The sequence below is a fragment of the Ostrea edulis genome, chromosome 5 (genome assembly GCF_947568905.1).
Source record: "Ostrea edulis chromosome 5, xbOstEdul1.1, whole genome shotgun sequence".
NCBI classification, from domain to species: Eukaryota; Metazoa; Mollusca; class Bivalvia; order Ostreida; family Ostreidae; genus Ostrea; species Ostrea edulis.
The window spans coordinates 30155186-30182181 of record NC_079168.1 but is presented as its reverse complement, the minus strand read 5'-3'; the positions used below and the strand labels follow the sequence as shown (position 1 = coordinate 30182181).

At 36.6% G+C, this 26996-nt stretch overlaps 3 protein-coding genes and 1 long non-coding RNA gene across 5 annotated transcripts; 2 read left to right on the top strand and 2 right to left on the bottom strand.

The window, feature by feature from the left end:
• Window positions 1-210: 210 nt before the first annotated feature.
• Window positions 211-11945, top strand: LOC130046585 (uncharacterized). 2 transcript variants are annotated; one of them, XR_008803153.1, is made up of 3 exons: window positions 211-732; window positions 5840-5899; window positions 11877-11945. XR_008803153.1 is itself a non-coding variant. In XM_056165730.1 (2 exons), exons 1-2 carry the CDS (start codon window positions 440-442, stop codon window positions 11899-11901), a joined length of 318 nt encoding a protein of 105 aa, XP_056021705.1. In that variant the 5' UTR covers window positions 211-439; the 3' UTR covers window positions 11902-11945. The 2 variants fall into 2 exon arrangements, 1 of the variants encoding a protein (XP_056021705.1); XM_056165730.1 differs by lacking the exon at window positions 5840-5899.
• On the bottom strand, window positions 11309-20938 carry LOC130054817 (uncharacterized). Its single transcript, XM_056165729.1, has 2 exons — window positions 20761-20938; window positions 11309-11791 (listed from the first exon to the last, which is right to left on the bottom strand). The coding sequence occupies exons 1-2, from the start codon at window positions 20848-20850 to the stop codon at window positions 11432-11434; spliced, it is 450 nt and encodes a 149-aa protein (XP_056021704.1). The 5' UTR covers window positions 20851-20938; the 3' UTR covers window positions 11309-11431.
• On the top strand, window positions 12904-13937 carry LOC130054818 (uncharacterized). Its single transcript, XR_008803154.1, has 2 exons — window positions 12904-13038; window positions 13479-13937. It is a non-coding gene; the product is annotated as an uncharacterized LOC130054818 (long non-coding RNA).
• Window positions 20939-24665: 3727 nt separating the features above from the next.
• On the bottom strand, window positions 24666-26131 carry LOC130054816 (sex peptide receptor-like). The gene has a single exon (XM_056165728.1). It carries the CDS (start codon window positions 26037-26039, stop codon window positions 24804-24806), a length of 1236 nt encoding a protein of 411 aa, XP_056021703.1. The 5' UTR covers window positions 26040-26131; the 3' UTR covers window positions 24666-24803.
• Window positions 26132-26996: the final 865 nt, after the last annotated feature.

Genomic DNA, 26996 nt, shown 5'->3' with positions numbered 1-26996 from the left:
TCGCATATGGTAGCTCGTCTAATATATACGAATTTTATACAAGGGTATCAGTTTGCAATTCCGGAAATTTTGCGGCTGAGCAAACCAACCCCGGATGTTAGAATTCTCGCCACTTTCTCTTTCAAACCTATATTTAGATCGGGAAGACGTACCAAAATCCGCTCCTGAAAACATCCTTTGAAATCAACATTTATGCAACTAATGTGTTTGAATTAGTTTATTTAGACATTTATTTTAACGTTTTACTGCTAGTGGTGTACGGATGGCTTGATTTTATTCAGATTGGAACGGATTGGGAAATTCGTTATACCAACGTGCCATCCCTCGCTGCACATTTAGTTCGTTCCCAACTACAATATCATTATATCTATACCGATAACTTGTATTTCCTATTTTATTATTATTATTATTATTAATTTCTATATTGTTACTGGTAACCATGCCTAAGACAAAACCCAAGAGATCCAGCCGGATAGCTAGAACTCTGCCCCAGCCGGAACCTCATGTCACACGCGGTCACCGCCGGCGGCAAGATCAATCCGCGGTGACCACACCTGAGCCACGGAAAAAGGCAGTCTGCTCCACTGACTTCAGCAGCGGGCAACGACACCCGACGTCGCGGACAGCAGGACCAACGCACGGAGTCCACGACAGCAAGTCGAGGCTCCCAGGCATCCTCACAGGCCCCACAGTTGGACAACTCGGACTCGGAAATCACAGAACAGAATCCGGGTATGGCTTATTTTGTTCCCCCAGTTGTACACCCTCCAAATTTAGCTAGTCAATTTCACACAATTGATACTGGGGTAAGTGCCTGCTCATCTAGCTTACCTAGGCCTATAGCACCTGATGTTAGCAATGTGCAAAATGCCCATCTTCCCTCTCCCCCCTTGCATGATTCTATTGATTTTCCCATTGGGTACCATGTAGACCATTCTACTAAGCAAAAAAATATCGCGGGGGAATTTGTCAACTTAGCGGTGCTGCTCGTTAGGAATCCAGTCAATACCCAGTCAGCTGCCACTCTAACCATTGACTCGTAGGGCAATCTCGTTATGCAGCCAAAGTACTCCAACAAAATTGTTTCAATCGAGAGATGGCCTGATGCATTCCTTATTTATGCTAGCATCTACACGGCAGCACACCCACATAGAACACAGCAGTTGTTTAAATACTTGCACGATATTCGCTTAGGTTCTATGAAATCCATGGGGTGGGCTACCTACGACGAACAGTTTCGTCTAAGAATGGCGCACAACCCTTCTCGAGACTGGGGAACAGTAGATAGTGAACTGTGGCTACTCTATATGACCCCCACACCAGATAGGCCAGGCACTAATCCCCTTCACAAGTGCTTCGATTATAATTATAAGGGTGCATGTGACAAAGTGCAATGTGGGTATGCCCACCGCTGCCTGAAATGCAATGGCAAACACCCATCGCTGTCGTGCACCAACCCCAACATAACCTCTAGTCAATCCAATGCTAGTTTCAATCATGCTTTTCGGGCACCAACAGCAAACACTAACAAGTCGTTTCGCCACAAATCAGGCCCAGCGCAACAGTCATGGAATCGAAACCCCGCACAACACAAGCACATGGGACCTAGGCCTTTCCCCAGTAATTATTAACTCTTTACTGAAATATTTGGATAGTTACCCAGATCTAGTTACGGCTGAATATTTGTTAGCTGGTTTTTGTCATGTATTTAGGCTTCAATACTCTGGGCCCCGAATTTCACTTTTTTCAAAAAAATTATCGTCGGCCTTGAATCATGAGCAAGTGCTTCATGAAAAAATTTTGAGTGAGGTTGCAGCTGGTCGTATGGGAGGTCCCTATCCTAGGCCACCTATGCATAATTTACATGTATCCCCAATTGGGGTTGTTCCCAAGTCAGATGGGGGTTGGAGAATGATTATGCATTTATCTTACCCCCCGTCCTTTAGTATCAATCACAACATAGATCCGGCTTTCACCTCTGTCTCGTATACCCAATTTGACACAGTAGTTGAGACCATAGGTACATTAGGTAAGGGAGCTCTCCTAACAAAGGCTGTCATAAAAAATGCATTCCGTTTATTGCCCATATACCCTGGTGATTTTGAGCTCTTGGGACTATATATTAAGGGTGCATATTTCATTGATAAATGCCTCCCCTTTGGTTGCTCAATATCATGTAAAATATTTGAAACTTTTTCCTCTTTTTTGGAATGGGTCGTTAAATTCAAAATGCATCTCAACACAGTACATCATTACTTGGATGATTTCATATTTGCCGGTCGACACAATTCAAACCACTGCCTCGCCTTGTTCCATAGTTTTCAAGATATTTGCGCCGAGTTAGGTGTACCCCTGAACCCAGACAAAACCATTGAGCCTACCACGCACCTCACTTTCCTGGGGTTAGATATAAATACGGTTAAGATGCAAATGCTGATACCAGTACACAAAATTGTTGAACTCCAACAACTATTACAAAGTGGGATTTCTCGCAAAAAAATCCGTTTTGCAGAATTGGAGACATTAGTTGGTAAGCTCAATTTCTTCAGCCGAGTTATACCTGGAAGTCGGGCTTTTATAAGACGGTTTTACAATGCATTATCAGGGACATATAGGCATTACCATCATATTGGAATCACTGAGCCCCTACGTCAGGACTTGTATATTTGGTTGGAATTTTTGAATAATTTTAATGGCATTGTGTATTTTCCTGAAAGTGAATGGGCGACTCCAGACACCTTGCGACTTTTCACAGATAGTGCCGGTTCTGTCAACCTGGGTTGTGGGTGTTACTTTCAAGGTCAGTGGGCTCATTTATCGTGGCCAACCAGTTGGTTAAGCACCCCAATTTTGAGGGACATAACTTTTCTGGAATTAGTGCCTATCGTCCTAGCCTTTACAATATGGGGCCTCAGTTTGCAAAACAAAAAAGTTATTCTTCACGTGGACAACCTTGCCCTGGTACACATTCTAAACAAACAGTCTGCTAAGTCACATAGGGTAATGCATTTTATTAGACCATTAGTACTTATGGCACTCAAACACACTATTCAGTTCAAAGCCGAACATATACCAGGCAAAGTTAATGTAATTGCTGACGCAATATCTCGTAAACAGTGGGACATCATGAAGTTGGCTGCGCCACAAGCAGACGAACACCCCCGGTCAATCCCAGTCCAATTCCTGAAGAGGCTCTCAGAAGTCAGATCCATCAGTTGTTAGATGCTTCGGTAGCAACCAACACTAAATCATCACATAGTGTAGGCATCAAGGCCTTTAAGGCATTTCGTAGAATACATAATCTCCAACAGATTTGGCCTCCACCGGACTCGCACATCACACAGTTTATTGCATACTTGTCAATAATGGGCTACAAACACTCCACAGCGCAATCGTACATTGCGGCAATTAGTTTTTATACCAAAGTCTCGCACAATATTGACCCTACTGGTCAGTTTATCATCAGAAAACTTTTGCAGGGCATGCAAAGAACTAGCACGCATAGTAAAGACTCGCGACTGCCCATTACATTGGAGCTTTTGAACCGTATCGTTTCAATTTTACACTCAGCATGTCACAACCTTTATGAAACCAAATTATTTTCCGCGGCCTTTACATTGACATTTCATGCTTTCTTGCGCATAGGCGAAATTGCACTATCTAAAGGCAACAATCCTCAATCAATACTACAGTTCGATGACGTTATTTTGCTTCAGTCCAAAATTCAACTCACTATTAAGCGTTCAAAGACCGACCAGTTAGGTGTAGGTACAATTCTCAGTATTACAGCATCCCATGCCACAGTATGCCCATTTGTCTCTATGCGGGCTTATATACAATCCCACCCTGCGAAAAAGGGCCCCTTGTTTGTTCATTTTGGGGGACAGCCTCTAACTCGTTATCAGTTTTGTGCAACATTAAACGGGTGTTTGACTATCCTTGGGATTGACACCACAAATTATAACTCCCATTCGTTCAGAATAGGAGCAGCTACTACCCTGGCTATGCAAGGGGCCCACAGTAATGTTATTCAAGCAGCAGGGCGATGGTGCTCCAATGTGTTCCATTCATATATTCGTTGAATATACTTGTATTGTCATTGTTTGGCTTTAATTCATTTATATGCCAGTATTTGCTACCCCAAGCTAATTCACACCAAGAATTTTAGATGTAACAAATGTTTGGATTGTGGGATCTTCAATTATAAAGAGAGCGGCCAGTTTTGCAGCTACTGGACTTGGGGGGCTCAACCTCAACTTGGACAATATCTCCATTTGGTGGCAGGGCTATAGTGGCATGAAGCTGCAGGACCTTGCTCCCAAACTAACGACCTTATTACGGTACGAAAATCCACCCGCCTTCTTAATTATTCATTGTGGAGCCAACAATGTGGGACAGACTACAACGGAGCGCCTACTGCAAATTCTAATTTCTACTTTGTTACAAATTCGTGCCATGTTTCCTACCACCTCTATCGTCTGGTCCTCGTCATTGCCAAGGTTTTCGTGGCGTTTTTCAAATAATACCAGGGCAATGAACAGGATCAGAGGTAGAATGGATAGGGAAGCTATCAGGTTTTTGTCAGTTCGGGGTGGCCGTTATATTAAACACCCCAAATCAGCGCCAAACCACCGTCCCTCTTTGACTCCAATGGGGTTCACTTATCTCAGCTTGGCAATGATTTGTTCTTAAATAACTTCCAGGGGGCCCTTCTAAACTTCACTTGTTGCGATGCAATAGGCTTTCCAGTCTAACTCTAGGGCAACGTATTCACTGGCCAGCGGTGACCATTGGAGTTGGGGAGCTGCCGCCGTCACCATTGTGGGCACTCCATTGGTGGCGGTTGAAGAGCCATGTTCATGGCCCTTGCAAGTGGCGTGTTTCGTCACACCCCTACTCCAATGGAAGAGTGTCAACCATCTGGAAACAAATTCTGATGTGATATTCGAACTGTCTATTTAGATTTGAGTATGTTGATTCGTCATCCTGTAAATACGTTATGCAGTTGACTAAACTACCATGAACCTGCTGAATGGACACCATACATTCCCATATATATACTTGTATGAACATTTGTTGCCTTTGACATTTTGAATGATTATTTGTAAAGTTTGTGCTTTGAATTTGTTTTTCGTGACGATTGTGCTTTTGCGATCACCCACTGCACAATGAAGTTTGTGCTTTGAATTTGTTTTTCGTGACGATTGTGCTTTTGCGATCACCCATTGCACAATGAGCCTCTTGATGGGCCATCGCATTTTGTGAATTTGTTGATTCAGTGACGTTTGTACTAATGCGCATTAAGCCTCTTGATGGGCCGTCATATTTGTGATTTGTTGTTTTCGTGACGCTTGTGCATTTGCGATAACCCATTGCACAGTGAGCCTCTTGATGGGCCGTCACTTTTGTGTGAACTTTTGTGCGAGGCGGCCCTATGCATTGGTAGCCTCAATTTACTTCACCGCGGCCAGTAACGCCATTAACATAATAAATTTATAATTCATTTAATATGTGTTCTTATGTCATACATCTTGGATAATGTATTTGGAATTTCAGTTTTCAATTTCCTTGAATACATGTAAACTTTGCTCAACTTCAAAATTTAAGTCTGAAATGGATTGCTGGGTCAAACATGGATGTAAATCTGCTGTAGAATGAAGTTTCTTTGGTTTTCTTTTGTTGTTTTGGTGAACGTCTGATTATTCCGTAGGTGGAGACCTAAACGTGATAGGTTTGTGGGGTGTGTAACCTAAGTTTAGTGTAGGGAAGGGGTTTAAGGTAGCACATCTGTCATCTTCAAAATACTCTTAACATATCCTTGAATCTTCTTTGGTTTCAGGTTTTGTGACTCATACTTTCTGTTCACAATGCTTGTCCATTTCTTCTGTGCATAATTGTCGTAAGTATATAAATATTCGTAAATAATTGATGTACATACAATATATATTATGAACATGCTTCAATTCCATCAGGGAATAAAAAATGTTTTTACTATAAACCCCGTTATTAAAAAAAAAATTGATTTCATAAAAACTTTTCAATATTTATCAAGTAATGTTTAGTGTGTCTTTTGCACTTTTCACACAAAAAGATTGTTTCTTTGTGGCAAAATACATCTATACCGTATTTCCCTGAACTGTATTTCCATTTGATAAAATTTCCCCCTTCCCCAATGCATGACAAAACCAATCACGACACCTTGTGTGCACGAACTTTTAATCTGATGTGGTTGTCAAAACAGTCAATCTTGCTTAGCTCCTCCTCGGTTCTGCGCTTGGAAACAAAATGACTAGTGATTCAGTGTGTAAAACAGTTATCTGATATCATGTTAATTTGTAACTACAAAAGTTTTCAGTTTAACAAAATATGCTGTCCTTACAAACAACGAAAACATGCCTAAAACCATAAACTAGAATCTAAATCAGATTATTTACAAGTTAGTCTATATTAACAGGTCTAGACGAGTTTGTCATGTATGGAAATCACGAAGGACAACAAAAAGAATGAAATTGTTCCAAATGAAATAGTTTAGATTTTACAACAAAGTTGTACAGTGTAATTTAGCTTTAAAACCAATTTTGCAAATTCACCACAGTGCAGCAATGACAGAAGTGAGCAGAAGACTTTCATTGATTAACAATTTTCATTATTGAGAGAGAAAAGAAAAATGTTAATTAATGATTTTCAGGACAATAGCATTCTATAAATACAGCTGTAATAGTAGTAGCAATGATTTTAATTTTCTTGAGTTTTTGGGACAAATTCAATTGATAAAACAATTAAACATAATGCAATGCATATCAAACTCACTACTGCTAGTAATATCATAATTCCACGTTGTCATATAATCCTTTTAATTTTTAAGGGGGGGGGGGTAGGAACATAGTTTTCTCTTTTTCACTTGATCCGACATTTATCTATTATTGTGTCCTTCTCTACCTCGTTACATCAATACATATGAAAAAGGTTTTTACAAAATATATGCAATAGAGGTAAATGATGAAATGTGAAGATAACTTATAAGGACTACAAAATAGGGAGTTAGGCAAGCAGGGACTCCTGGATATATAAGAGGTGGAAACAGGTGGAGTAGGCATACCCTGTCGACCGGTCATACCCGCCGCGAGTTCTATTAATTGATCGTATCTTGTTAAGCGTCTCACTCGAGAATTTTTCACTCTTATAGAGACGTCACCAATACCGGTGAAGGTCCTCAAATTTAGGCCTTCCCTCGGCGCTTACGGCTATTGAACAGTGAGGGTTCTTTAGCGTACCACACCTACTGTGACACGGAATATCCGTCTTTAAGGTCATCCCCGAGGACCCTTGACATTCACGCCTGATGCCGAACGTTGGCGATGGAACTGTCACTACCTGTTCTAACGACTTAGGTCTGTCGCCGCCGGGATTTGAACCCCGGTTTTCCACACGCGGGGCAAACGCTCTAACCTCTAGACCACCGCGGCGGTGTCCGTGAGTTCTATATCGTGAGATAATTGTGTAGGATTATCAAAGGATATAAGGTTTATCGTGTTGAACTTTACAGTGATTATAGTCTTGCTTTACAAAAAGATAGAAATATTTTCCGACATTGTTCCTATGCTACAAATTAGTACAAAACTCGTGATAAACCACTAATAGATACAACTGATGCCTGCTGTAAAAAGGACAGTGACCTTGAAGTAACCTTGCCCTCATGATACCCAATTTTCTGTGTGTCAATAGAATGTATATATATTCTAGAGCTGTTGCATACAAAACTTCCCATTTCCACAATGACTATGAGAAGGATAAATTCTTAGTACTACACTAAGCCGCATCGGGGACGGTTTGCATTGTTCTATGAGCTGGGATGAAACATACTTGTAAACTAAACCACGTTTTATTTCAAATCCTTTTTCTGTTTACCGATCTAGTTTAACACTTACTAGTTTGTATGAAGGAATTTCGACCACTTCACACAGAGCAGCCACAGTAATGTAGCCATATCTGATTTTTTTTTTATTCTGACGTTTTCGGGATAGAGCTAAAATTCCATAGGATCTCCGTAATAACAAAAATAATTTTATGAATAACCGATAATAAGCTCAGTGTATTAGTCCCAAATGTTGTTTACACCAAACGGAGTACCAACTCTGTTTTTGGGCATGTCTAATAAAGGTGTTTTTCATTAAACATCTTGTACAGCATGCAAAATTGTTCGCCTGCTCCGCCATGATTTTTATCGCGAGATATCGTAGGTGGATCTACTGAAAAACCTAAACATTGACAATCTGCGCGAAAATGTAGTTACTCGAGCCAATCCGACAAAGAAAGGAAAATCATATGTATGCAGAAAGAATTTACACTCTGCTGTTCGTATTTTGAACTTGATATCAAATCTAAACCTTTTTAATACCGACGAAATAGCTTTCTCTTTCGTACTTGTCCATTGATGTAAATACTACCTTATATGGCATATGCAAATAACTTGACAATCGGAAGTTAAAACTTTCAGTACATCAAACATGGCGCACAAATATGAATCGAGAAATTGGAATATATCGAAATTGTTGAAAACGGTAGAATAGAGCCTCACAAATCGTAAGTTGCAGGTTGTAAATTTATATACTGACTAAGAAACATAGAATATCATTTTATTTACCTATAAAGAAAGTCAGCAAATGTTTAGAATAATCGAAAATGTTGCGGGAGTGAATCACTCCCGCATCTGCACCATTTCAGAGATCCTAAGGATTTGTAGCCCTTTCCTAAAAAAAACAATCGGAGAGGGCTACATTATTGCAGCTACACCCAGAGGAAAAGAAGGGCTCTCCTTCTTCAATTTACTAGATAGCAACATGCTCTCACAACTCCGCGCCTCCATACATACATACCTCCATATATACATACCTACATACTTACATACATAACGCATATTTATGTGCAGTATCTAAAAGCCTTTTTTCAGAAGAAAAACAAGAGTATTAAGATTAAGGGAGCATGTTCCATATCGCTACTGTAAATTAATGAAGAAATTTGGTGGCTAAGAATAGTCACTGCTATCCTCAAGAAAAAGTAGACTGCTTCAATTTAAAAATTGATCATACGCAAAACGTACTCTCGCATATCGAATCAATTACAGTTGTACGAGACATAAACAGGCTGATAATGGAATATTATTTCATAAATTAAAAACAATTAATGATGGAAAAGCTGATGGCATCCCGTTTGTCAAAAAGCTAACTTGTTAGTTTGCCGTTAATGCTTATGTTCAGTATAGATTCCCACTATGAAACAGACGTGTAAGACAGAAGTGACGTATTTTGAGTTCATTAGGATGTATCGAATCAACTTATGAATGAAAGCGAGTATTGTCAATATATAAAACGCCGTTGATATATCTAAATGTCGAGGTAGAGGCTGCAGAAATATATTTCTAGACATGTAGAAGTTTTTGGATAAATTCTCTTTCATATGAATACAAATTAAACATGTCAGCTAATAAAGAAGCATAATCTGTGTCCATGGGAACTGCAACAAACTGTTAGACGATCGGAAGCAGCTGTCTATGATGTCTTTTTGTCTACTGTGAGAGATGATGATATTAATTGTTGAACAGTCATGTTTTGGTGATGTGGTTTTGGAAAAGTTCTGTGATTTCAATTTTACTACAGCTTTTAAATGCACTATAAAAACTAAGAAGTTCTACATTTTTAATCCGCCTCCTTTGACTTTTTGTGACGTAGCTGTAAGATATCGATGGGGGGAGTCGACCTGAAGTGTGATATATGTCAAATCAATATTTACTTAAGTAAAGGATGCAGGATCAAGCTAGCACTATAAACACTGCAAATTACAATGTCTATTGTTCTGGCTTGCTAATCAATGAGCGAATTAGGACATTTCCTATTTGTCTAGTAGAATTCTGATGCAAAAAAAGTTTTCCTTAAAGTGTGCGGGAACATTTATTCTCCATACCATACAAATCATATCCTCCATTCCTCTTTGTGTACAATGATAGGAATGGGGGGGGGGGATTATGGAAGATTCCAGTAAGGTTAGCTCAAAGAACAAACATAATTGGACTTACATTTTACTGATTATATTGTTAATAATAATTAACAATATAAATCATTAATAAATAATATTAATTAAAGAGACACTACAGCTCATTTTGCGCAAAAATCATGAAATGACAATTTTCTCAGGGCTTTCTCAATTTTTGTTGCATTGTTGAATGTATGAACTTTGCGAAAATAACACTTATCTAAAGTTACAAACTCTCGTTTTAACGTAAAAATTAATACTTTTTGATGGCCTATACAAAAAATATCGAGTCTCCTCCTTCGGTCTTCAGACGCATGCGCATAGACAGTAAACAGTGTAGCATGTCGTCAAGTGAGAGAAAGTGTAGTGCAGTGGATATCGATAGATCCAGAATTTTGAAAGATTCTATGAGAAAAGAGGTAAAAATAAAATGAGACAAAACTCATACGTGAAATAAAATTTACCTTGGGATCAGTATGACCGTTGGAAAACAAAGAGCTAGGAGAAACGATTGTAACTCAGTGGTGGATCTAGGATTTCCGAAGGGAGATGTGAAAGTCAAATATTAGCCAAAGTAATCGGCCATTCTGGGTGCAAAAATTGGAGTTTCACTCACAATTTGTGGTTAAAAAGGGGAGGGGGATCCTAGCCCCCCTAAATCTGCTATTGGGACTAGCCGCGAAGAACTGCTTTAAAAGTGTTATTTTTATCTCAACACGACAAGTGTTAACCGGTTGTAAAAACATCGGTCAATAAGAACATAGGTGGGTTTCTGTTGAATTATGATTTATATAATTACTTATTATAATGAGCAGGAAATAATCTAACTTATACTTGAAAGGTGAGTGTGGTTCCCTTGAAGGGGAGTCCTACACAACACCTTTGCTGTCATTCAAAACCACGTGATGTAAATAAGCATTCAAAAGTCCGAGTCAGCATGAAGAAACGTTTGAATTCCGGAGGATCTTCAAAGCTCAGTTGAGAGTAAATGAATGCATCCAATTGTTCAAAATTGTCAGTATCGATATGAGTATTATCATTTTATCAATACGTGTTTTTAAAAACACTTTATTAAAATGTGGAAAATGAGCTGTAGTGTCTCTTTAAGTAGATATATTGTATGCATGCATAGAATTAGATTACCAGTGCAAAGTGTGGGAAAATATTGAAACCAAACTAGTTCAGAAAAAAAACTTCCTGTAGTCAAATTACATGACGTCAGCGGAGACTGTTCTCAAACAACAAAATTATCACTTAGTTCATGATAGAAACACAGAAAATATTTCATACTTCTATAATAATTATATTCATTTCGAAAAAGATCTGTTAAAACCTTGAATTTTAGAGATTTAGTACTGTCCTTCTTGATTTCCAAATTTATAGGAAAATCGCTTAAAATTGTTTAAATCTGGTTGTATTCATTCAGTTGTCTTCCTTGAAGTTGGTTCCGTCGACAGAACAGCCTAGTTAATAATCCATGCCTTACCGTACTGTCCTTAACACAAAAAAGTAGACAATTGAAAAAAGCCTGGGAGCTGTCACCAACGCTCTGAAAGTGCATGAGTACCATGTCCGTCTGGTCAAAATCCAGCTCGGACGTTTGACCCGTACTGGCCTCGTAGACAAATTTCACGTATCTTGCTGTTCCCCAGATTCGTAAGATGTAAAGAACAAACCACAAGAGCACGTAATTCTCGTCGTCATCACGGAGACGGTACGAGATTTGGCTATAACGGAGGTTGGGCTGGCCCTCTCTACGACGCTGTGAATGAAAGAAAATATCTTTGTTAATTCGGAGAGAAAGAGAAGCGTTATTTTATTTTATTTTTCTATTTTGTTTTATTTAGATTCAAACTTAGTTCCAGTTTATGATTGCAACAGACACAACGAGAATTTGCAAGTGGAAATACACATATGTTTAAAAATTGTTATGCAAATAAATGTATAGAGTATTATTTGATTTTATATCCGTAAATGAAAAACGTAAGTCATGAGAATTGCAGTGGGAAGTTCACAATTATATTTCCTGGTACATGTATTAGACTAAGTTACTTAGGGGAAAATAGTCGTATGTAAACAAATTGTCCAACGATACATCTATTTCCTGTTGATTAAGTATATATATTTTATTTGAATTATCTTATTTCAATGACAAATAATTTATACATCATACTTATGTTTGGGTCCTTGTGATAGAAGTGCTCATTTATAGGTGAGATTGCAAGTCATTTTGTTAAGAATTTATTATTTGAGGGAGGGGGGTGTATTTTTAGTGTTGCTGCAAGTTATTTAATAACCTAACGAATGGACGACACCAGGACCTCAGTTTCAATATTTCATCCATGCAATTTTCACTTTTAACGCAAGTACTCAGCGAATGAAAGGGTGAAGTTATCAAACATTGACCAATCTCATAATTACCATAAAGAATTCAAATGAAGAGAGAAGGGCGAACACGGACCCCTGGATATACCAGAGGCGAGATATGGTGCTTAGGAAGAGTAAGATTTCCCTGTTGACCGGCCATACCCCCTCCCCAGAGCCCTATATCACAATCTGGTAAACGGTTGTTTGGTAGGTTGTATCGTCGACTGCCCTATTTCGGTGACTGACCAGAATCGGTGACCCTTTGTTTACGTGTGCGTGTTGTCGTTTTCGGGTGTAGATTGCATCATCAATTTCGCCGTAGTGTTTGCAAACATATATAGAGTAAGTCTTAATTTTTTTTCCGAAAATGAACTACTAGAAGGAGAGTATGCAAAAAATCAACAAGAGCTCCCTGTAACAATCACGAGTATGCCATATCGAATACGCCCTTGAAATTTGAATTACCCATAATTCTCCGCAAATAGCTCAGTGGCGCTCGAACAATAGTGGCCGGGTCATTTCCAGCAGAGTCGCCATGTAAGACAGACGGGTACATTGTCACAGCGGGCTAATATCTTCATTCGTTCAAGAATTCAATTTTAGTTAGGGAACTTATGACTTGGGCACGGATAGCAGACCGTGGTGAGTATCTTTTGCATTATATTTGTAGTATATATATTTAGTGGTAAAATGTACTTTTCAACTTTTTCACCTTGGCACCTCGTCATTCACTGGAGACTCTTACCTGTATATGCTCTCAGGTGTAACATAAGCGAGAGAGTGTTTTTATAACATTGGTGTTTTCTATAGATATTTTGACATAGCTGTTATACACTACCTGTAAAACGAATGCTTATTCTGCTTTATTTTATTTTTGTTATCGGGTGTTGCTTTTCTTTTAAATGGCTGGGTGGAAGTAAGTGACCGGAAGTTTGATCCGCCATTTTATAAACGGCCATTTCAATAAAACGATGTTATATTAGTGGACATGTATTTACTATTTCCTAGCTTCATTAATTGCCAATGAAATTTTGCCATTATAATACGGGATCATACGATTTATGAATCGATCAATGTTGTAGCGTCATATCTGTGATGATGACAACGATGATGATCGTGATGGTGACTTCATCGTGGTGATGATGATTGTGACGATGGTGATGATATCAACGTGGATTGTCTCGGACATCCTATACCATTCCCAGCTTTGGATATAAAGCCCGGAAGGACTGGAGGGATTGGGTGTGACATCTACAGTTTGATGTGACTTTTTGTGATACAAAACGATCCATTCTATGGGCAATTTAATTTTCCCGGGTTTTCTTTTGTTTGAATTTTTATACATATACGATAGGTACTGTTTTCCTGTTATCGTGAATATTAGTTTTTTTTTTTTTTTGGTAGGTGTGTGATTGGTGTGAGACTGTTACCTATATATCTTCCTTTTATTTGAAAATAATTTTTTTTCAATAATTCTTCAGTACTGTTCTTGTTTGTTATTTGGATTGTAGCGTCGCTCATCCCGTTACACACCCCAAAAATAAGCCCATTTACTTATTACGTTTTCAAGCAAACCTTCAAATTGATATAAAGTATACCAAAAGTCTAGAATTCTGCACTATGTTATTTTAGTCATTTATAACGTGTCGTGTGATTGGTCCGCGAATAATCCCGAGACCATTCGGATGATCCCGAAATTAAGCAATGTCTTTGCGTACAATAAATTCGTACTCTGTGACCTCCTTTTTGACTGCGAGTGAAAGAGATAAAGGCCTTTCCGGACAATCAATGCACGCAAGATTGTGTCAAATAAAAGAGATGAGATGGGTATTGAGTTGAAGAGACTTGTAGTATGACATCTCCACGACCTGCCGCTCGCTAAAATTTCTTAGGTAACGCTGCAATTACTTGGATAATGTGCCCCGAAACGGAGACCCCGTTTGTTTACAAATTTTTGTTTCATACCTTGTGTATTTTATTATACCGGTACTGGCAGAAGGTCAATCTCTAAAGCTTACAAAAAGCGTGAAACGATTACATGAATCGAAAGAAGGATAAGATAGACAGGGAATTTACACATTTCAGAACAATTATCAGTGTTTATTGCCACACATAAAATATCATTAAAAAAAGGGGGGGTAGTAATATCCATACTCCAAATGCCTGTGAATTGCATTGTACATGACTGAGGTACATTGACTATTCATGTAGTGTTAAACTTTTACAATGATCCATGTTCAACATTTGGGATTACGGGGGCATCAGAAAGTTGGGGAGACGGATGAGAAAGAGGGGACCAATTCATATTTCCACCAGCATCATAATAATCATCTTAATAATATTATTTCTTTTGAGAGGATCCGAGTTAAAGCTGACATGAATTAATAAATATAGTATAATTCTATATGTCCGCCATATTTCTCTGCTAATCCGCCATATTAGTTGGATATTCTATTGTTATATGTATTAGGGTTCGTATGGTATATAAGGGGACGGGTTTTGCTACGCTTCACTTCACATCAGTGTCTTCGATTTACTTGTGCGAGTAGCTTCGCCAGGTAACACGTACATCTCCGATACTAATTTATAGAACATCAAGAAGAAATGAAATCACGTTTTGGAACATCTATTGATGAACACCACGCATTGCTCAAAATTATAATAAACATATCGTACAGTAGTAAACCATTCTAAAAGCTTTGGATAAATATATATAGAATGCCTTTTCTTCACGTGAATGTGCGTACATTTGCAGTAAATATGTCAAAACTATACAAAAACGCGGAGAAATATTTCATCTCTTATCTATTGATAAAATGGAACAAGCAAAGGGTATACAATCTATATCATTCACAATTACTTCAAGTAAAAGGCAAATATATAAATACTACTGTACTTATAAACATGAGTCATGTTTATAAGTACAGTACTTACATGACATGTATGCTCGCCATGAAAACGCATCGAATGCGGACGACTATTTACCTGGGTCTACTCGTAATATCTGTAAAGGACCGCAGATGTACGTGTACACGTAGTAATTACCCCATATGATATTGTTGGTTATGTGCAGATACCCGATGGGTGTGGTCATAATGACACGAGGGAGCGTAGCTTCTCGACTTGAGGAGAATATGGAAATAGAAAGTCTTTGGGACGAGACCATTGACGATATTATCTTGTATCAAGGTTTAAGTGAGATTCAGTGCAAATATCTATAATGTATTTGGAGAACTTAGTCTGAGTCAGTTATCCGTGTTTGATATGTGCAATTTTAATCTGGAGAAACTTCATACAGTGGACAGTGATGTTGTTGGGTGGTTTTTTTTGGGTTTTTTTCGAGAATGTGGGCGGGGTTTGAAGAAAAGTGTGGGTTATGTACAGATAACCCACACTTTTAACAAAAGAAAGCACGCCAAACTATGGTACATTTGTCGAAAATACTCTTAAGTAGTAGTAAAACTCCCTTTATTTGCATAATCCATGAAACAAAACGATAAACTCCATTTGCATTCCAACAGTAAATACCGTTGTCCATTGTACAGACTGCGACACACTTAGCCCGTGCCGATCAGCTATCTTCAATCAGGGGAAGTATCAGTATAATATTTACCGAGAGAGAGAGAGAGAGAGAGAGAGAGAGAGGATTCAAACGATCTCGTAATACTCACGCTCTTATTAAAACAAATGATATCGCTAATTCAATAAAAGAGAACAGTACTAGTAAATCAATATTGCTCTCATGAATTGATAATACAGATTTATTTGATTCATTTAAAGCACGCAATAATTAAAAATTAAACATATCTTTAAATAGTGTTATTTTCAATTACTTTATTTTATGCTAATTTGGCGCCCAAGAGATCTTATATATCTATATGCCATTTTGCCTTATTACATTCTGCGTTGAACTCGACGCAAATTGTACTAATGCAAAATGTAATAGTCGAGTTTATCATATTATGCATCGTTATCAAGCACATAGAATCAAGGGGAGAGGAAAAGAGTGTCTGTCCCCCACCTTTAATAACAATATCCATTTTTTGTTATTTTGTAATGCAAATAAAAGATATATTGGGTGACAACCCCTCCCCCACTTGACCCCAGCTTGAAAGTTCTGATATAATAGTAGAAGAGACACACCACCACCAATTAAGAAAATGAAGATATGAGGCACTCATAGTAGAGGACTCTAACCACCCCATCCCACCCCCAACGATTGAAGAAAATGAAGTGTAGGGGGAAATTATTGAGGCAGTCAAAGTAAACGACTCTTTAACCCTTTAACCCTTCATTGTCTTGTATTTATATTGTATATGTGCCTATTCCTAAATTAATAAACTATTTTAAAAACACCTTAGAACTTTGAACATCGGACAAAACATCTTGGTTTGTTTGGGTGTTTTGTTTTATTTCATTGCTGTTTTCGTTCATCTTTTTTAATTACTATTTTGAATGACAAGAAATTTTGAAGAATCCGATTTTCCATTATTTCCCCCTGTTGTACCCCCCCCCCCCCCTGAAAAATGACGATACATGTCTGGTTATTACAAGTACATTTTGCTTTGTAACACATGCGTGTATACTTATTGTATGGTGTAGAATTGTATCCTTTACCAAGTTTTCCTTCATTTACACAGTGTAAGGAATGGTAAACCAAAATCACAAAACAAAATGCATAAAGGCCAAGATAGTTTTAAGCGTAGGAACTTCATTTACGAATACATAAATACATGTATTCAGAAAAATCGCATGCATGCATTGCAGGAATATAGCATATGTGTGTTTTAACGTTTTTGTAGCATGTCATAATGATTACTTTCAGGCTTGAGTGTAATTTATTCATAGATATTTTCATTTCGTAGATCTGGCGCAATGGCCATACCGCTGTATGTCGAAATTTCAAATTCAAATGTATTCGATAAGATGTTAGTATTAATAAATCAGTAAAATTCGTGTTGAGGTTTTATTTGATGATACAATGTCAACATACTGTATGCATTATAGTAGGATATGCAAAAGGCAAGAGTATAAACATTTTCCTTTTTCATTATTAGTATCAATATCTATATGATCACGAAAAAACATTATATAATTTATATCCTGATTCATATACTGATTTAGATATCAATAGAAACAAAGCTGCATAGTTTGGGTGAGGGGGTTCTAATGAGTCTGATGAAATTAAAATAAGGAACCCAACATTTCCATTCAAACTCGATGTACTTCAAAATGAATTTCTGTTCTGACTGAAAGCATGATTCTAAATTTGGGAACAAATCTTGCATACAAAATAATTAATAGGGGAACACATAAATTCGAGCTCCTTTGGAATTTAATGAAATGCAGATATGCACCTTTCTTTCAACACGAATTGATATGTTGTTTCAGGCACGTATACAGAGGGTTGGGGTTGGCAGGAAATCTGCTTCCCCCACTTTTTCCCCGTTATTCTAACATACAAAGTCAGTATTTTCTACATGCACAGTTCAAACTAATATTTTCTTTTTAATTTGCTTGTAAGCTTACATTTATATCAGTGATCAATTTTCTTTCCTTCTGTGATATGATATATTGTACATCGAAGTAGGTCTCTCTCTCTCTCTCTCTCTCTCTCTCTCTCTCTCTCTCTCTCTCCTGTTCAATCAATGAATATGGACATACAGAGACCGTAAATAATTGTGGTTCCAAAAGAGACAATAAAACTATATTTTCGTTTATATATTTCCTTTTATATGTGTCTTTTTGTAATCAACTGTCTATCATGGATTGCAAATGTAATACACGCATTTTCACACAGATATATTTTTTTGATCATTATTCCCTTATTTGTATATCCAAGTTTGTATATGATCATCTATAAATTTTGAATTGTGCACGCAATATATCCAACCAGATAAAAGATTCCCGATTTCTATAAATGCAAAACCTCGACCAGACAAGCTTTCAATGCAGGAAAAAAATTTCGACTCTGACATCTCCCCTGATTGAAAACACCCTGTTTGGCACGGGTGAAGTGTGTTGCAGTCTGACAACGTGTTGTAAAGTTCTAACGAGATACAAATGGAGTTTATCATTTTGTTTCGTGGATTTATCAGAATAAAGAGAATCTAATAATTTCGGTAAGTGCAAATCTCCGATACCTGTTGAATAGACGCCCGTATTTGATACGGTTTAATTTTTTTTTTTTGGCGAATATATCGTGTGCATTACATATTATGCATATGGCATGCACCTTTATTTTGCAAGAATTGATATAAGGAATATATTTTATGCTCTTTGCTTATTCCATTCTATCAGTATGTAATTGGCAAATGAGTTCGCCGCATTTATTTTATAAGAAACTGCAAATACTTGCATGCACTTGCAAGTATGCAAGAAAAGCTTTTTTGCATTTTTGTCCAACTTATCTAAATTTCCAGAATGGTGCATTGGTATACAATAAATATTTTGTAATTTTGAGCAAAGCATAATGTTTTAAAATGTTATTTTATTTGTTTCTCATTCCCTATATATTACAATCGGAGATGTACACTGGTCGAATCCACCTAGAAAAATCACTCAGGTGTGAGAATCATATTTGGGGTATATACAGGTAGAGTAAATTAGGCTGCCTGAGAGAAATATGGCGGATAAGATGAGAAAGGTGTACATATTTATTAATTCATGTCAGCTTTAAAATAGGTCCTCAGTACCCCTTGCAATTGCTTGTCGTAATAGGCGACTAAATGGGGCGGTCCTTCGGATGAGACCGCAAAAACGGCCGGAGACCCCGTGCCACAGCAGGCGTGACACGATAAAGAGTCCTACTCAAAGGCCGTCAGTGTCGAACATAGGCCAAAATTTTGCAGCCCTTCACCGGCAATGGTGACGTTTCCATGTGAATAAAAAAAAATTCGAGTGTAATAATTGCTGATTCAAACATCTTACACAGCTGTTGAATCCAAATTATCGTGAACAAATACATGGTAAGCTTGTGTAAAAATCAAAGTTCACACTTCGCTACTCCATTGACCACAGATAATATCGTAGTTGTGTTCGCTGCTCCAATGTTGCAGATATTGACGCAAGCTTCAAGAACGGCTGCAAATGATTTGTTTTATTTCACTTTATATTTTTTCCTCATCCCCTCTCCTTTTTTCAAAATTATTGGGTCGGCATCTGTATAACGCGATTAGTTCCTTGTTGAGTTTGCATCTACTTAGATTGGAGTAAGTAATGTACATACACGTATATCTCATTTATGTACATGTAAATGATTTCATGACCAAGTATATACTCATATAAAACTTTGTCGCAGGATATAAAATAAAACACACATTACACACATGCAGTAATCATATATAAGCGAAACCATCAAATTCAGTTTGTTATTTCAGGGTTGTTGGTTTTTTTCTTTTCAGATAAAATGTAAAATCTAATTGCAAACCACATGTATCTTATGATACTTATAGTTTAACATAGTTAAAATTATTATCCAAGGTTGTATGAATATACTCAAATTTCACATGTCGTATGCAAATATGATAATGTATAATTCAAGATTTTTTTTGGAGGGGGGGGGGGTACTTGTTGTAGAGCTTATAGCTTTTAAAATGATATGACAACATATGATTTTCTTAGTCAAATCCTTTTTCTGTGATAATAATCTTTAAATTAAAACAATTTATTCAAGGTTTAGTCCATAAAAAATTGGGGGAAAAGACCCAATATTGACATCAATTGGTATTTTCAACAGTATTTCTTTTAACATGTTTAGGCTCACAAAGTGTACATTATGAAACTAGTTATTCATATTTAATAAAATAAACGATTACATATCATTGAATAATGGGTATATAGTCTATGTTGCTTATTACAGCCCATTTGTTTGGGGAAAATAATAATTATTAAGAAAATAAGAAGGAGGGGTACATTTTCATTAATGCTGATTATATGTGGATGGGGTGCTTAGTTTTGAGAAGCAATAACAATGAAAATAGCATGTTAACATGTATATTTTCCAATGTTTGTCTATTACTGGAATATATATGCCGCATATTATTATTATATCTTATCTTATAAAAACAATTTTTTCATGATTGAGTCCATAGATCTACCTTAAAATTGTGCAATAAAAAGTTATGGCACTTGAAAATAATCAATTTATTTCGTTATATATATATATATATATATATATATATATATATATATATAATAGTTCACGTAAAGTTCTACATACCCATATTTGACATTCAAATACATAAAATGTGCATATTTGTAGAACATTTCAAATTAGATACTTTTGCGTTATTTCCTTTAGCGTTCGTAAAAAGTTTGAACGCGAATAAAACGAGATTTCGACTTGAACCAGGAACTGCTTACCTTCCTAATCATGTAGTACTTGAGATAAATGTACAGGAACGCTGTGACGATATAGGTCAAGATCTCCCAGCCTTTCCCACCCACTGTCATCCAAAGAATGATGTTTTCCCGGTCCAGACAGCCCCTAATCCAGCACCATGGGCCGCTTACGATGTAGAGATCCTCACCGAGAACATTCTTGAAAGCAGCTGTCAAGGTGATCACGACTGATAGATGGAAAGAAATGTATAAATTAGTAGTAATAAATGTATTAATTAGTAGAAATAAATTTATTAATCAGTAGTAATAAATGTATTAATTAGTAGAAATAAATGTATTAATCAGTTGTAATAAATGTATTAATTTGTAGTAATAAATATATTAATTAGTAGTAATATGTATTAATTAGTAGTAATAAATGTATTAATTAGGAGGTGTTTTGTATGTTGATTTTGGTGTGGGAAATATTAGCGGATCCACAAAGTAATTTGACATGCTTTTTCTGCACATTATAATAGCATTGAAATTATTAAATTGGAAATGATGACACTTTTGCACTTGACAATCGGTTTAATCTGTGTTCACCGTTTACTGATTTCACAACCCATTGTGTTTCAGCGAGTCTCGATTTCAGAAAACCTACTTTTTCCTCTTTAAGGTAGGTAAATCCTATTAGAAATTTCTGTCAATCAAATTTTTTTCCCATTTAAATAACTTTACCAACTCATAAACTAACTAAAAAACCCATATTAGACATACCTTTGCAGGTTTATTTTTATACTATGTGCTACAGAGCATATATACCCCCAAATGCAAAAGCCAAATTTTAACACAAGAATGCATGATCTCATGTTTTATTAAAAATATGCACCAAGGCACATCATATTAAGCTATAATATATAAAAACCAATAGCTATTCATTTATTGAGAGAATTTTTAAAGATATTCAATTGAAAACATACACAATTGCTGTTTAATCTGCTCACATCCTTCAGAAAAAAATCACAGAATATCGCAATTTTGAAAAATTCTCAAAATCTAAATTGTTTACATGCTAGTTTTTCTTTAAAAATATTTAGAATTATATCTAAGGTTAACAAAAAAACATATTTTACCATAGTTGACCAGAGATATTTTGCAAAATGGTCTCTTGAATACGCAAACCCCCATTTTTGAATTTAAGTTTTACAATTATTCTTTTCACACTTTGAAAATAGTAAATTGTAACAGCAAATACAATCTTAAAATCAAGATTAACAGAATATGAGAATATATATATATGTAAAACATACTGAAAATTTTGTCCTACCAGACAATTAGAACACAGTGAGGGAGATGGGGGGGGGGGCGCACCCCCTCCCCTTCCTTTTTCTCACATTTTTTTTTTGGTGTGTGTGTTATTCCTTTTTTGTTTGGCTATCAATCATATCATACTTAAAAATACCTACATGCTATCTCATACTTATAGAAAAAATAACTATAATATAACATATGTGTAGATTCTAGCAACTACAGCTCATGTACAAATAATTTTGTTTCTTGAAAGTACTTGTGAAGAAGAGTTCAAATATTCAACAACTTTGCTGATGATTTTCTGAGGATTTATAATTCTGGGTTTCTTTGAACCAAACACAAACTCACTAAAAACAGTTTGAATTCCACTGTGAGGGTCACGCCTATGTATGATTTTTAACTTGTTCAGGCTTAGATTGCAAGCTATGAGCCTTTTAGAGATCAATGTAGATATTACATTGCTTTGTACCATTGGAGCTAGTGAGGACTTGATACTATAATAATTTATGGTAAATATATCTAAGATTCACATTTGAATGCTAAATTTGACTCGTACAGTTCTCGTAAACTACAAACATCAGACAAAGAAGTTATAACTGGAACTTTCTAGTCGGTGTTTAAAATTTAAAACCGGATACGTAAAAGCACGGACTTTCCTTAAAAGATAGTGCAATAGACAAATGAAGTGGTAGTTTCCTTTTATTGACTAACACACTGAGCAAAAGTTAGACGGATAAGGACACATTTATTTCAGGAAGAAAAAAGTAATAAACATTTTTTATTATAGATATTCAATCTTTTTAAGTCGTTTATTCGACAAAGTTATGTCGTTTATTCGACATATTAAGTCGTTTATTCAACATAGTTATGTCGTTTATTCAACATATTATGTCGTTTATTCGACATATAATTTTTATTAACTTGACCCTTATAGGCTTCCGTAGTTTACCGAGTATTGGAATTTGAAGTTTTTGAAACTCAATTATTTATTATTAGGTCATTTCTCCTTGGAAACCAATATTTTTGTTGACAACCAAACATGTAAACAATATTGATACTGCTACTGATTAGGCCTACGCTCGGCACTTACGGCCTTTGAGCAGGGACGGACTTGATCGCGCCACACATGTTGTGACACGGGACCTCTGTTTTTGTAGTCTCATCCGAAGGACCGCCCCATTTAGTCGCCTCCTACGACAAGCAAGGGGAACTGAGGACCTATTGTAAACCGGATCCCCATGGGATTAATACAAGAAGACAACACAACTAACAAAATCAGGGTTTGAACTTGGCAGACACTTTACCATGTACCTACTGAGCTGCTCGGATCCCGCCAATGCTGATCAAACCTGCCTGAGCTTTCTATGTTTTCATGATCAGAATCGACTCAAATTCAGATGTTTTTGATCCGCTATCGTCAGTGGATCCAAATTGGTTACCAGTAATGTTATTTAGGATTAGGAGACTTCCAGGGTGAAGAATTTTAGAGATAGACTTTGTACACCTTCTGAAGAGTTTAGAGAATTGTTTATACGCCCTCGTCTATGTGAGTAAGAAAAGTAAATCAATAAACAAACAATACGGAACATGATTTGTCAACAGGTATTGATACACTGTATACAGAAATCGACATGTTTTTTTTTTTTTTTAAATTTTATTGTTTTTGTACACATATAGCACATGAATTCACTCAAGCCATAGATAAGTATAAAGGTTTCTTGGTGCACTTTACAGTATAAACATAACACTTCAGCCATAAAATGATAGTGTTTTGTATATCACTATTGTTTTCAATACAAGCTAAAATAAAGGATTTCTTTGTGATTGCTAATATTGGAATTCCAAAAGGTATTCAAATTCTACTAAAATATAGTTGTAAGCAATCACATTCCCTCAAAAGATGTTCTATTGTTTCCTCCTCAGACATTTTTATGAAGTTTTCTATCATCCAATATTAAAAAAAAAAATAGCATTACCCTCAAGTGACATTCCACGTCAGTTTCAACTCAGATTACTCTTAGAAATGGCTACAGCTACATGTATTGATCACCATTACAAGCATATTCCGAAAACATTAACCAATGGGTTACGTGTAAAATCTATTTATAAGTTTCCGTGATTCTCAGAAATATACAGCCGATCGTTTACCAATATAGCCACGAATACGGGACTTTCGAGATACGTCTAAATGCGCCTTTTTCTTTCTATCTAATTTACACCCAGGCACTAAGCACCAATAGTGACTTGGATCGTCATCGTGGGACTGCGCATAGCTCTTTACGGACCGTCTACTAGCGAAACACCATTTGTATCGATGTCAACATTGCCCTACAATTGCTTACTTTACGTGACCGCGGTGTATACACGTCATCAAATCAGTCATTCCGACACATCCAGAACGTTCCGTATTCCGTCACTGTGACGTTATAGCAGTTTCCGACACGGGCTAGGCTTACTTGTTTTTGCTGACAAAAAATGTTTAAGGTGAAAGAGTAGGGTATACTATATCTGCATATGTGCATCGCCATGTTTGTTTAAATATGTATTACATGTAGCTCGTGGTAGAATTCATATTTGAAAATCTATTTCCTTAGGGTGTGCTTTGATAACCATGTAATACATCTTCTCTTGAACAAATTGTAAAATAAGTTTAATTCTGTTATTGGAGTAAGCAATATCGTAACGTTAAGGACAATCAATCAACTTGAAGGCTTTATCATTGCACAAGTACAATTCACTGTGATGAATGTTGTAAAAGATTTCTAGAATAATTAAACCACCGTATTTCTATCGTTTCTACTCGTGACACTAGTGCTTCGTGCGTTGGAGTCACTTTTATCCTCAGAGGCTTCCAAAACTAAATAGATGTTGGCTTTCCGGAGTCCAGACCGAAACACATCCAAAAGCGCCGAGCGAAACTGCTGACTCATGAAGAAAAATATCCAGAAGTTGCACGCATAACTCAATAAGGACAAGAGAGAAGAAATAGTGTCCCATTTAATATCGTCTTCCTTAGATAATATTCCTCTTTTTACGTCGCGAGAAAGCTCATCTGCATATATGAAATATGCTATGCCGTCCTGGATCTCAGCGATTAGAAAAATCACCAGAATAATGCAAATCAGAGCGGTGATTCTCTGTATTTGTGCTTTTTTCTGCGTTGCAACAGGTCCTATTTTCTGTCGCGTATACAGAAAGTACAACAACATCACGGTCGTGAACAGGAGAACGGCAACTGGAAGTACGCGATAAAGTAGTCCAGAAAATATATAGAATATCAAGTTTGACTTTTTAGAATCGCCAAATGCATTGATTAAACCACGTGACACATGTCTAACGCAACTGGACGGCAGCGATTCATTGTAATAGTAGTTCGTATAGATTGGAAGCTCGGCAATGTAGATACCAAAGGCTTCATAGAGATTAAGCAGGAACGAAACAGTAACAATCACAGCAATTTCTATAATTGTTGCCCGGTTGCTGCATATTCTGTTGTATTTGAAAGGCAATGCTACAGCCAGCAGACGCTGTGTGCCAAGAAGAGCAGTACACCAATTCGATGTCATTCTAAAAATCTGGTAAATAATATACAATACATGACTCGCTTTGCACCATCGATATGTGACGTAGAGATTCTGGTAGTTTTTAGCCATATTGAAATAGATTGCCTCCGGTAGCCGTGTCATACATATGATGGAATCCGAAATCGCCAGGGACGTCAGAACAACAGTGGTAGGAGAACGGGAACTTCGGAAGATGAAAACTGAGATCAGCAAAATGTTTGTTAGTATAGTAACAAGGGCTACGAAAAATGTTACATAGCCTCGTATCGGAATTTCCCAGTCTTCAACATACTCGTATTTTTGAGCGTAAAATTCCGAGTAGTATTCCAGAGGTTGGTAATAGTTCCCGGTCCCATCGTCCCCGTCAGAACCGTAGTAATATGTTTCGTCTCCGGTGTTATTCAGTCCGCTGAATGATGAATTTTGTTTGGTTTCGTTTATCATCCCGTTTATTTGATAGTATTTTCTATTGCATCTCTTTACTCAACAAAGAGTTGCTTTTTCAAATAACACAAACAATCAGCTGCTTGATAACTGATCTGTCAACACTGAAACCCTACATGTATATATATATAGTTTATATATATACCTCTAAAGACACCGGAAGTGCGTATCTAATGGTGTCATTTAAGTGGTAGGGATGGAACGCGGAAGATTGAATCAGAAGTAGTTCAGCCCTATGAATATGAAGGATTGTTATACTTTGATCTTAAACGAACCGCTTACTAATCAACCAATCTCTTCTACCTAATGTTATTTTTATATCCTTTTACCTGGTGACAAAGTCTGTCTGACTTATAAATAACCAACCTACATGTATATGTCTGGAGTTTGTGAAGTTAGGTTTAAAATCCAATTCTACATATGACCTGATTGTCATTACCATCTACGATTAATGAATTTTATGCAAACTCCAAATGTGATTTATAGTTTAGTTCCTACATTCCGTGAGATGTAACATTTCAGACATTACATATACAAAGTATAGATATATAGTACAATAGTATACCCGGTGTAAGAACATCACATATCATTGATTTCGTGAAAATTGTAATCGTAATTTATTTTCTACAAAAAAACCAACAAATGTTTGCCTCAGTTAGTTAATTCTTTGGTATTTGTACTACATAACCGTATCAACTTGAAGACACTTGGTCTTTGGGGGATAGTAATTCTTGATATACTTTTCTCTTAGTTACAAAAAACTGGGCATTAGGGATGTCAACTTTACTCGGATAGCTTAGTCAAATACTCGGAGGCTTTTTGGTCAACAAAGTATGAAGACTCAAGATGAATCAACTGACAAAGTTTGATGATCCTAGCTTTCATAGTGTCCAAAATATGCATCTAAATTTGAAAATGTGAAATTTTAATGTCTGCAAAATTCAAAAAGTAGATCAC